Raw genomic sequence first — 12,196 nt, forward strand, 5'->3', positions numbered from 1 at the left:
GAATCAGGCAAGACCAGTGGCGAGTGGAGGCTTTAAGCTGAACTTTGACAATTAGATGGGTTTAGATATCTTGAGATGAAGGAAGTAAGGAAAGGAAGCTCCACATGGAAGGAGCATGAGTGACATCACTGAAAAACCCTAGACATGTCTGGGAATAGAGAAGAGACGTGATAGAAGGAAAGGGCTAGTGGTAAAGAATCTGATCTCCCAAGACAGTAGACACAGGTTTGATCCCTGGGTCAGGAAGATCCCCTGGAGAAGGAAATGGCAACCCACTCCAGAATTCTTACCTGGAAAATTCCATTTACAGAGGAGCTACAGTCCACGGGGTCACAAAAGAGTCAGAGACCTAGCAACTAAACCACCACCACAGAGTCAAATACCAATGGGATGGGATTATGAATCTTATCTTCTCCTATTTTCTTTGTTTTTCTTTATTCTTTAAGTTCAGTTAGGCTGTACTTGAAGAAATTATACTTATAAGCTTGGAACTGCAGACACACCCAACTGTCCACCTTGAAATAATACCAGTTTTAATTATAGGAAATGGCCTCATTGTACAAGTAGTTAGGACTGATAATATGTATTCTACTATTTCAATGATGGTGAAGTGATGTATCTAGACTGGTAAAGTAGCAATTAATTACTGGCAACTGGAATTAATGATCCAGCTCAAGGCTATAATAGTATTAGATGGAATTTTATGAAACTGCCAATAATTACCAGGTTTGACATAAAGTGGCTATCATATAGTTCAACCAAACATACAGATGTATCCATGCTCAGTCGCTAAGTTGTGTCTGACTCTTTTGCAACCCTGTGAACTGCAGCCTGCCAGGCTCCTCTGTCCATGGAATTTTTCTGGGCAAGAATACAAGAGAGGGATACCATTTCCTCTTCTGGGAGACCTTCCTGACCCAGGGATCAAACCCACGTATCTACATCTCCTGCATTGGCAGGCAGATTCTTTACCACTGAGCCATCTGAGAAGCTAAATATACATATAGATAAATATATTTTCACCTTCTTAAAAAAATGCTTTCAAGGATATGTTTAGAGTATTATACCTAAAAGGAATATAATAATACTGTAATACAAACAAAACAAGATGTTTAATATCACTGTTCTTACAAACTGTGACTAATCATAGTAATGACTTCAACTGTCCACCTTAAAGTTGAAACACAACTTTCAATCAGTTACCTGTACATTTGGTATAATTATAAATAAGTCATGCATGACAACTTTAAAAATGTTTAGAACTCAGACCTCATGTTCAAACCAATATTTCCCGCTTTTCAATAGTCATATTTTCTCTCATCTGTAGATATGGAAAAATGAGCAATACACCTTTTCAGATTCAAACCATATGAATTTTTAACTTTTTTTTTTTTAGTATTCTGTTATATTAAGAAGTGATTAAACACCGTCCCTCTAAGGCTGTTTTCAGAAAAACAGTAAATGAAGCTTCTTGAACTGGAGCTCTTTTATATATATCTGATTATTTTCTTTGTAAATTAAGCCCACTCTTACTTACCTCTAGTTTCAAAGTTCTTGAAATATGTGACCACAGATGTGGTGACATGTCTGGATACCAGGTGAATTTCATTTGGACCCAGTTCATGGTCAGCAAAAGCAATGACTTCAACTTCCTTCAGCGTCTTTATTTTCAGGTAACTCTTATTTTCCCATTTTTGCAATAAAGAAAAATCTTCCCTTTTGACCTCAGCTTTTTTGTTTTCTTCTTCAAGTATATAGCTGATTCTTTTATCCCACATTCTAAGCAGACTTTTCTCCTCATTCTTTTGTCCTCCAGATGTTTCAGACAAAGGGTCTTGCTTTGATATGAAAAATGGTTTCATTGTTTCTGTGCTTTCATTAATGTGTGGTTGATTTGGAAATCCATAGCTTGACAGCACAGTACTGACAATATTTTCTGCGGCTAAACAAATTTTGAGTGGAGAAACACTTGTCTGAATTTGGTTAGGCTCAATAACTGGTTTGGAGATCTCATAATGAAACACCCTCGGATTTTCACCTTTTCTCATTTCTATAAATGACATTACTTGCTTTAATGCTGTTTCTGTGGATTCATTTGCTTTCTTTAACAGTTTTTGTAAGACACTCCCTTCAGGGAGGGAGCTATTTCCTTTCATAGCTTGATCAAAATAGCCCAAGTCAGATTCCTTTGGGATAGTGTCTTGCACTTTGTTTCTAGAAGATGAAGGTCTATTTTCTGAATTAGGCCTTCTCATTGGCTCTGAGTTTCTAACTGTGTCTTCTACAGAGGCTCTGGAATATGAAGGTAAATTTGATGAAGACTTATACCTTTTTTTCATGTTTTCCTCTGAATAAAAACCCAAATCTGGAACACTGCTTTGTGGAAGATTATTCCCAAAACTTACTTCCTTTAACTTTGACATGGGCATTTTCGTATCAGTTGCTAATTCAACCTGGTTAACAATGTAAGTATTTTCTACTCCTTGGAAGAAATTTTCCTTGGGAAGGTTTTTGATTAGAGACTCACTGAAATGAGCACACTGGTCCATCAGTGTACCAATGATCTCACTTGCTGCAGTGTTCTCTTTCAATGTGCTGACGGAAGATGGTTCCACTTGGCTTATTTCTTTGTCTAGCTTGTTCTTAATTACACCAAGCATGTTGTGGACAATATTAACAGCATATGTAAGTAATTCTGAATGGAATGAATGAACCTGTAGAAGGGTATTCTGTACATTTTCCTTGGAAACAATAGTACTTGACTTGGATTCATCAGAAAATTTTTTCAATGGTTGTAACTTTGGCAACATCTTTTTGCTTAATAGTCTTTGTTGGACAGGAAAAAGATTTTCTATAGGCATTTTCACTATTTCAGAAAACTCGTATTTAGAGATATGTTTAAACTGTAAGTCCACAAATGACTCTAAGATGTTTAAAACCCGTTCTACAATTTCTCGAACAATTTGGTTGCTAGAGCCCAAAGCACTTTGGTCTTTGGTTTTAGTGTTATATACTGGTACGTTGCTGAGGATGTCCTTGGCTGGAAAACCATATTTACTTTTAGTAGTAATGTGTTCTTTCCTATTTGCTGAAGTTTCTTTACCATATGGGGTGGTCATCTGGGACAAAAAGCACAGCTGTAATTTTTCAAGCAGCATTTCAACCATTTCCCTTCCAAACATATTAATTTGTGCTTTGTTGTTTTCAGCTCTAGTAGAAGCGCCCTTAAAACAACTATAAAACCGGTTTTCACAGTCCTCAAGATGTGGCAGATTTAAAAGCAAAAGAGAATATTCTAATTCTTTTGCTTTTATTGAAATTTCAGTCAAATCATTTTCAGCTATCATTAAAAGCTTACATTTTTCGTTTTCCATGTCATTTGATTCTGCTTGCCATTTGTCAAACATTTTTTTAAATATACCTTCTTTAGGAAAAATCTGCTCTAACTGTGAAGAAACATTTTCCAAGTAGAAACAGGCTTGTGGTCTGGCAAGAGACTCTGCACCTTCATTTCCGCGTGAACGTTTGGTTTCATCCAGATGTGAGAATTTGACAGGATTAGCTGAACTGTGGTTATTGATGGCATATAATCCTTGCAAAACTGTAGTAACTATTTTATTTGCTGCCATGATTTGATCAGATGGTAAAGCTCTATTACTTACCATTGCTCTAGCTCGTGTCACCTTTTCCAATTCTTTAATAGTTGTTTTCAGGATATTACTTATTATATCCTTGGCATACATTTTTAGTTGCGAAGTAGGCAGTTTCATTTCCAGTAAGTTTTTGGCATCTCCTGTTGACAGGATGTGTGGCAGCCCAATATCAGTCTTGGACCAGACATCTTTTGGGGTCTTCTCTCCAGGACTTGATTTGGTCCTGCTCTTGGCCTTAGCACGACTAGGTCCTATGTGTGGTTTTGTTCTAAGTTTAGGCAAAGGAGTAACTTTTGATCTTGCTTTTAAACTTGTTTTAACACTTGGTTTAGGGCTCACTTTAGAACTGTGTAGTCTTAAAGGTTGCAACTCATCAGAACAATTTTCATGGGACACAGTCTCTTCAAGATAAAATGAGGCAAAATTTGTGATCTTACTGAGAACCACTTGGATTAAATCTTTCCCCACCTGTGATGGTGAATATCGTAAAAATGTGTTTTCCAATAGAGAGATATTTTGACTGTCTGCATAATGATAAACCTGTGGTAGCACAAATCTAGTGACACTACTTCCTATTCCTGCTTTAGTTTCTTTGATGCATGGTGATTTCTTTGGTAAAATATTTTTGTCAGCTGGTTCTCCTTCATTATTTTCATATAATGATGTCATGATTACAGAGTACATGTTCCCCAAAACATTTTCAATTATGTCACTTGCCGTACTGTTGATATGTGATTGACAGAAGTTATTTTGTGTTATGTCTGATGTTTTAGAGTTAAAGTGGGATTTTTCATTAAAGGAAGGCAAATGGCCTATGATTTCTATTATTTTTTGATACACTTTACTTAAAACTTCTTCCACTGCACTGAATAATGCAGTTCTTTCTTTTTGTTTTGAGTTTTCATTTCTCATAAATAATTCTTCTAAAATAATTCTTTGGCTTTCCCTTTCCAATGCCATTTGGTTTTGTTCTAATGGATACTTTGAAAACAGAGACAGTTTGGTCTTTTTTTCCTGAGCTTTTTGTCCCAGTGATATTTCATTTGATGCGGTTAACTGTGAAAATAAATTAGGATTGTCTTTTGAGGAAAAACTGATATCCTTTGCAGCTCTTTTATTATGTAAACTCTTTAAGATACCATTGACAATTTCACTTACAATGGTAATTTCTTGGAATGAAACATTGTTTGGATATGGATGCATCTTTTGGATTTCAAGGTCTAAGTCATTTTTAATAAAATTCAAAATGGCACTGGCAATGATGTCAGAATATTCCTTAAGATGAGCTTGTGATAGATGAATTGTAGATCCAAGTTTTTCTCTGTAACTGGCAAAAGTGGAATCTGTGAGCTCTTGGCTGAGAATAGTTTCATTTGATATTTTCAGAATATTCACATTTGATTCCACCTGGCTTGGTTCATGAAAGATGATGCCATCTTGCTTACAGTTTTCCAGTTCTGGTCTCACAAATGACTTTTCTTTAGGCTGGAAAGCAAGCATAATAAATGAATCTATTCTTTCTGTGGCAAATGATTCTAACCAATTAAAAATATTTTGAGTAATGAAGTTAGCACTTTCCTCACATGGGTCAGGAACAGATTTCTTGGGGTCTTCTTTCTCTACTATAGTTATCTGGCTATCATTAACATAAGCTGGTTTAAGAATTTTTGAAGATGGAAAATGCTCTGTTTTTCTTTCACTTTCTGACACCGTAAGAAGAGACTGTTGACATTGTAGTTTTGAAAACGTATCACAAAAGGTCAGAGGCAATCTAGTAGAAGTAGGATCCTTTGCATTTATGCTAAGCATGACAGCAGAACTGAGATTATGAAGTACAACATCTACTATATCATTGGATATCAAAATAACATCTGATTTAGGAACTGAAAACTTTGGAAGAATTTTATTTACACCCTCAGTGTCAGAATTTGCTCTGGAATGTTTGCCAGCTATGGTACATTTCAAAGTGGGTGTGGCAAATGAGAGATTATTCTGGTTGAGTGTTTTTTCATAAATATCACATAAGACACTTTCAATGGTATCTTGTATTTGAAACTGAAGTACTTTTCGATACTCAATCTTCTTAAACAGCTTTTCAATAATACCTTCTTGCTGATCTGAACTGATCTCTTTGTCAAAACTGTTCTTGTCACATTTTCCTTTGGATGATACAATATCTAACACTGTGTTAACAATTTGTCTTGTAATACTTTCAGAAACCACAATGTTATTGGTTAAGAAAGGAGTTTCCTTCTCTTTATCTAATTCATTTTTGATTCCTTTTAAAATTTTTCTGGCCACTTCTGTTGCATATATATTTAATTTGTTCAAAGAGACCTGACAAAATGAGTTGGTGTTTTGTGACATAACATTATCCACTGAGCAAGAGGAAAGCTGACCCTCAGAATACAAATCTTTGGCTGACAAAGCTTTGCTTATTGTACTCTTACCCTGTTGAACAGGTAAAGCCATTGGAACTGTGAAGTTGATTTGGGGACAAAAAAGAGACTCTACTTTGGAAGTTACAAAAGTTTCTAAACTTGTTAATATTGCCTGCACAATATCTTCAACTATGTTTCCTTTAGCTTGTCTGCCAATATTGAATCTGGACTGAAGAGTATAAGGATTCTTGTTCAGTGCAGTGATGGAGGGTTTTCCTCTTCCATAGGTGTGTTCATGGAAAGAAACATTTGCTGAGAAGGTGATGGTTTTATAGCTATTTTCACTTGCAATTGTCTCTGTCTTAGCAGCTGTATAAAGTTTATCAAATACAGTTGTAACAACATCATCTGCCACTATGGTTACATCTGCTTCAGACACCATCATTTTATCTATAAATGGAACAGACGTTTGAGCAATTGGCTTGTCAACATTGGGAGGGATGTCGCTTAAAAGAGAATGGGAGAGAAAAAGCATATTTAATTGACTGACCAAAGCATTTTGAAAGATCTCATTCAAAATATTTCTTATAATGGGGACAATTGGAGATTTCTGTGGTTCTTTGAGCTTTACTTCAAGTTTGTTTAAGGTTCTTTCTAGAACCCATTGTTGAAGAGAATTTGATTGAGTTTCTTCTCTTAGTGGTATTTCCTCACCAATGAATTCTTTCTCTGCATTTGTAGCATCTTCTAGAAATGAATCTGATTCAGCTCCCCCAGGAAGAAAATTTCCATAGATTGGCCTGTATCCATAAGTTTCACTGTCTCTCTCTTCAGATTCAGTTTCATTAAGCATATCTGAGGATACTGCATCTAAGATTAAACTGACTATATTCTCTAGCATTTGTTTCTCAGGTGGTGGTGTTTCCACACTTGTCCTCAAATCTAACGAGTTCATATTTAATTCTGTTTGAATAGCTTTCAAAATAGCACTTGATACTTTCTTTGCATTTGTGTATAAAGCTGACTGCAATAGTTCTTCATGTGTGTCTGTGAAAACACTGAAGCTTTCACATTCCACGTTCATCTTACTGCTTTTTTTATTTTCATCATTAGTAGAATCCAGAGTTTCTAAATTTCCATTGGCAAAGCCTTCCAGTTTAGCAAAAACCATATTAAGAATATCTGAAGCTACCGCTTTTAGCTTATTTGAATGCATTTCTTTTGCACTCCCTGTTTTGGAAGACTTGGGAGCAATAGGTTTTTCCGTGCTTTTAGTTATCTCTTTATCACCCTCTTGAACCATCCTGGAAACTATGCTGGAGATTATGTCAGTGCATTTGGCCATTTCCTCAATAATTGAAGTAAGTGATAGGTTGTCAATATCGAGAGACTCTGAGGTAGCTTTACATCCAGAACTTACTGAACTAGTATCTGTGTCGACACTACATAATTTTGCAATGATATATTCCAAAATTGTTGTGGAAATGAGCTGAATATTAGACTGCAATTCAGTGGCTCTTTGCTGATTCTTGTTTGTCTTCTCTCTACTTACCTTAGAACAAGATGGCTGACAGTGAGGGTGGGCCCCTATGAGCTTGCATAACATTTCATAGAGTGTTTCCCCAATATTATCTAACACTTGTAATCTGGAATTCTCTTTCAGATCTTTTCCATTAATGACACTATGGAGAGCACATGGAGTAGCTAAAATTTTGTAAAAAGATTTTTTATCCTGTCTGCTTGGCAAAATGTTCCCTTTATCAACTTTATCAGATCCATGTGAAGCTGTTGGCTTTGAGTTATCTGAAGAGAGTGAAATATTGCTTTGATCTGGATGTCCACTTGATAATATTTCACAAATACAAGTTAATAATGGTGATTCCATGATGTCATCATTGAGATCTGAGACAAGAGATTCTAATTTCTTAGTGTCAGTAAAACATCCTTTACCTGTGAGGGATTTGGTATAGTTTCTTTCCCTAAGATTTAGGTTTTTCTCACTGAGTTCTAGTTCATTCTGGATAGCACGCAAAACGATGTTTACCACTTTAGCTGTGTAAGTACTAAGTTGAGATTGTAATGAAGATTTGTCTGCAAGTGAAGGTTTGAAGCCCATTTGCAATTTTGGACAAATAAATAACTTCAGCTTTTTAAAAACTGCATTAATGATCTTATCAGTAATTTCATCTGCAGGTTTTGGTTCACTCTCTTTAGATTTTAACAGGGAAGGTTTTGCCATATCTCCATCTAGTGAAGACAAATATTTCATTTTCTTTTCACTGTCGAACCATATTTTTAGTGGCTTTTTATTTGGTGCTGCTTTGACCATGTGGAGAGTGTCAGGACTCTCTAGAGAAGCTGGATGAACTGATGATGAAATGGAACTTTTGGTGGTACTGGGAATGCAGCTTGCTTTTTGAAGTATGTTTAGTATAGTGTCTGTTATTTCCTGAGCTACTGTACTAATTTCTGACACAGAAAACAGCTGGTCCATCCATTCTTGATGTAATGGTTCTTGAGGTTTTTCTGAAACATGAACTGAAGCTTTGTCAGTTCTACTTTCTAAGTGACCAGGAGGAACTGAAGATATGTCCTTGAGCATTTCTGTTAAAATACTTTTAACTGTGTTTTCTGAAGCCTTTTGTATTTGATGCTTTTGATCTTGGCTGAAAAATAAAATGTCTTTATTCAAACAGGGTTTTTCCTTCAAAATTTTTCTATCCTTAAAAAATGGTAGCTCAGTCCTTAACCTGCAACTGTGAAATGTAGCTTTGCTTCTTGGAGAAGCAGGCTTTGTAGGTAGTTTGCTATTTCTTTGGAATTCTAGACAAGTGCTTCCTTTTGTAAACCAATGCTCAGAAATTTGTTCTTGTGGTTTTGCTTTTTCATCTTTGAAAGATGAATCAAGCACATTTTCCACAATTCTGTCTACTTCTTCATTATCATCTTCAGAATAAAGGACCATGCCAGGAACATTAATAGGTGGAAATGGTCTTCCAGACCTAGGGCCATTAGAAAATCTAGTGCCAGTGAGTCTGTACTTTACATCAGTGTTAGAAGGACTTCTCAGTCTAGAATGTCTACATTTTTGATTACCAGCTTTTACTGGTTCCTGATGTAGCTGAGTAAAGATATCATCAAGCAACTTAAGGAGTACTACTGTTTCTTCAGATGCAATAAGTCTCTCATTATTAAGTTCAGTTTGTACATATCCTAGTATAGTGCTGATTGCTTCCTCTATATAGCCAACCAAAGAGGACTGGGAAAGAATATTTGACATTAAATTCTGTATCTTTTCTTTAACAATTACATTAGCTGCATCAAGTTCAGGATTACATTTATTTTTGTTGGCTTTTATATGACACATATATGTTGGGTCTGTCATATGTTGCTGATGGGAAAGTTTAGTTGCCTCTTCAAGATGAGGAAGTTTACTTTGCTTATTAGCTGTAAGAGTCATCAGCTTTTCTAAAATGGCATGCACCATATCCTCTGCAACATCACACATGGGTTCTGCAGTAGAAGGCACTGAAGCTATTAAAGGTTTTCCATATGATAGAGTGAGAGATTCTCCACTGGGTGTTAGGCTTGGTTGAATGTTGACTGGTAAATCTTCTTGTGAATATATCTGGACACATTTTTTCTCAACTGCAGACTGTAGTTTCTCAAGCATATTTTCCACAATTTCTGAAGCTACTGAGCAGATATCAGTATTGGAAACCAAGTCTCCTCTTACAGGCTCACTTTGGTCAACAAAAACTTCAGCAGTAACAGAAGAAATAGAGGGAATGGCATGTGTTAAATCAGACATTATTTCTTGAAAAATGCTTTCCAAAATCAATTCAGTTTCTCCTTTTAAGTGACACTTAAAGTTAACAAAAACATTCTTTAAATTCTTCATTTCATTCACGGCTTTTGCTTTTTGATCAGAAAATGGTGGATTCTCTAAACCATCTGTTTCAGTGGTAGCATCCTTTGATTTTTTTGTGTCTGTTTCAAGTGATGCTAGAAGATGACTATCAGATTTACAACTTCTGAGGTCAGGGTATGTATATACCATGTTTGTTTCATTATGTTTTAGTTCATTTGTTACAGATTGTCCTGTAATGTGACATGTTTTTCCCACAACTGCTTTTTCCACATGGGCAGATGGCTTTAATGGTGTGGTTGGTCTCCTTACTGATATGTCAACTGCAAATGCACAGGGCTCTCTCTTAAATGATTTAGTTGTTGCAGAAGTGTAGCTTCCGTAAGTAAACTCTTCACTGCATGTGCTACAAAAACTTGAACTATCTGAGGAGAGGACAGAGTCATCAGACACTGGATATGTATTATTTTTCAACCTTTCTTCATACTTTGTGATGGCTGGGTATAATATACTGGTAACTGTAGCCACAACCCAGGTCATTATATTCTGAATTATGCTATTCAGTTCTTCAGAAGTTACCTGGTTTGAGGCAAGCAGGAATGAAAAGAAAATCATGTAACTATCTACTCTATGATGCAACAGAGGGTAACATTTGATGTTTTATATCAAACAATGCATAGCTTGATACCATCATGGTTATAAAGAGAACATGGTAAATATGTATATATATATATATATATTTAGAATTTCAAATTAATTTTGAGTTAGTTTATTCTATACTAAAGTAAAATGTGTATATATATATATACACACACACATATATATATATAAGTTTCCATTTGGCTCTCATTCCTTCAGAACATTTTTATTTATTTATTTTTCCTAACATTTATAGCTAGGATAAAAGAATTTTTGGTTAAAAAGAAAGAAAATGAAAAATCACCAAATTGCTATCTAGGCACATTATATTACATGCATATATTTTTTCAAGAAGAAACATAGTGTCTACAATCTAGCAAAATTATTTTAAAATGAACCAGGTTATTTCTAACAAATTATTTCTCAAACAGATATGGTCAAAACATTTGGGTGGCTTCAGAGGCATCCATCTAGCTAAAAGTAAGGATGGAAAAGAACCCAGCTCTCTTCTCATTCCCTGATGCAGAGGTGAGCCTGTGTTTTGTTGATAGGGAAAGGACTACAGCTAATTGTTAAGAATCTAATCAGTTCAGTTCAGTCAGTCAGTCGTGTCCGACTCTTTATGACCCCATGAATCGCAGCATGCCAGGCCTCCCTGACCATCACCAACTCCCGGAGTTCACTCAAACTCATGTGCATCGGGTCGGTGATGCCATCCAGCCATCTCATCCTCTGTTGTCCCCTTCTCCTCCTGCCCCCAATCCCTCCCAGCATCAGTCTTTTCCAATGAGTCAACTCCTTGCATGAGGTGGCCAAAGTACTGGAGTTTCAGCTTTAGCATCATTCCTTCTAAAGAACACCCAGGACTGATCTCCTTCAGAACGGACTGGTTGGATCTCCTTGCAATTCAAGGGATCCTCAAGAGTCTTCTCCAACACCACAGTTCAAAAGCATCAATTCTTCGGCGCTCAGCCTTCTTCACAGTCCAACTCTCACATCCATACATGACCACGGGAAAAACCATACCTTGACTAGACGGACCTTTGTTGACAAAGTAATGTCTCTGCTTTTGAATATGCTATCTAGGTTGGTCATAACTTTCTTTCCAAGAATCTAATAAGCAAAAATAAAAAGTTTATGCTTTATGGAGATTGAATGGGTTTGTATCTAACAAGATAGTATCAATGGAAACTGTCATAGAAGGCAGAAAAAAGGTGATACAGTGAAGTTGTGAACAAACGAGCTTAGATAGAAAATAAGGGCAGGCTAGAATTTCGTCTCAAAGAGTCAAGAGGGCTGAGCAAGGATAGGTTTAGAGAATTCCTCCTTTTGAGCTTGATATAAAACTTCAGGGACTAGATTTGAACTACCATTTCCTTAGTGGTCAATGGGGCTATCCTACGTTTAAGTTTGGGCTTTCCAGATAGCTCAGTTGGTAAAGAATCCACCTGCAATGCAGGTGACCTCGGTTCGATTCCCGGGTTGGGAAGATCCCCTATAGAAGGGAAAAGCTACCCACTCCAGTATTCTGGCCTGGAGAATACCATGGACTCTATAGTCCATGGGGTCGCAAAGAGTCGGACATGACTGAGTGACTTTCACTTACTTACTTACTTAAAGTTGGACTAAGAGCCTCACTAACAGAATCCATCTGT

At 36.3% G+C, this 12,196-nt stretch overlaps 1 protein-coding gene across 1 annotated transcript in view; it reads right to left on the bottom strand.

Annotated features, from left to right (window-relative positions):
• FSIP2 (fibrous sheath interacting protein 2) overlaps positions 1 to 12,196 on the bottom strand; it is a 147,766-nt gene that overhangs the window by 36,946 nt on the left and 98,624 nt on the right. The window contains 1 exon segment of the mRNA XM_027523038.1: positions 1,538 to 10,481. Coding sequence (XP_027378839.1) covers positions 1,538 to 10,481 — 8,944 coding nt within the window.

This window comes from Bos indicus x Bos taurus, chromosome 2 (genome assembly GCF_003369695.1).
Source record: "Bos indicus x Bos taurus breed Angus x Brahman F1 hybrid chromosome 2, Bos_hybrid_MaternalHap_v2.0, whole genome shotgun sequence".
In the NCBI taxonomy this organism is placed as follows: Eukaryota; Metazoa; Chordata; class Mammalia; order Artiodactyla; family Bovidae; genus Bos; species Bos indicus x Bos taurus.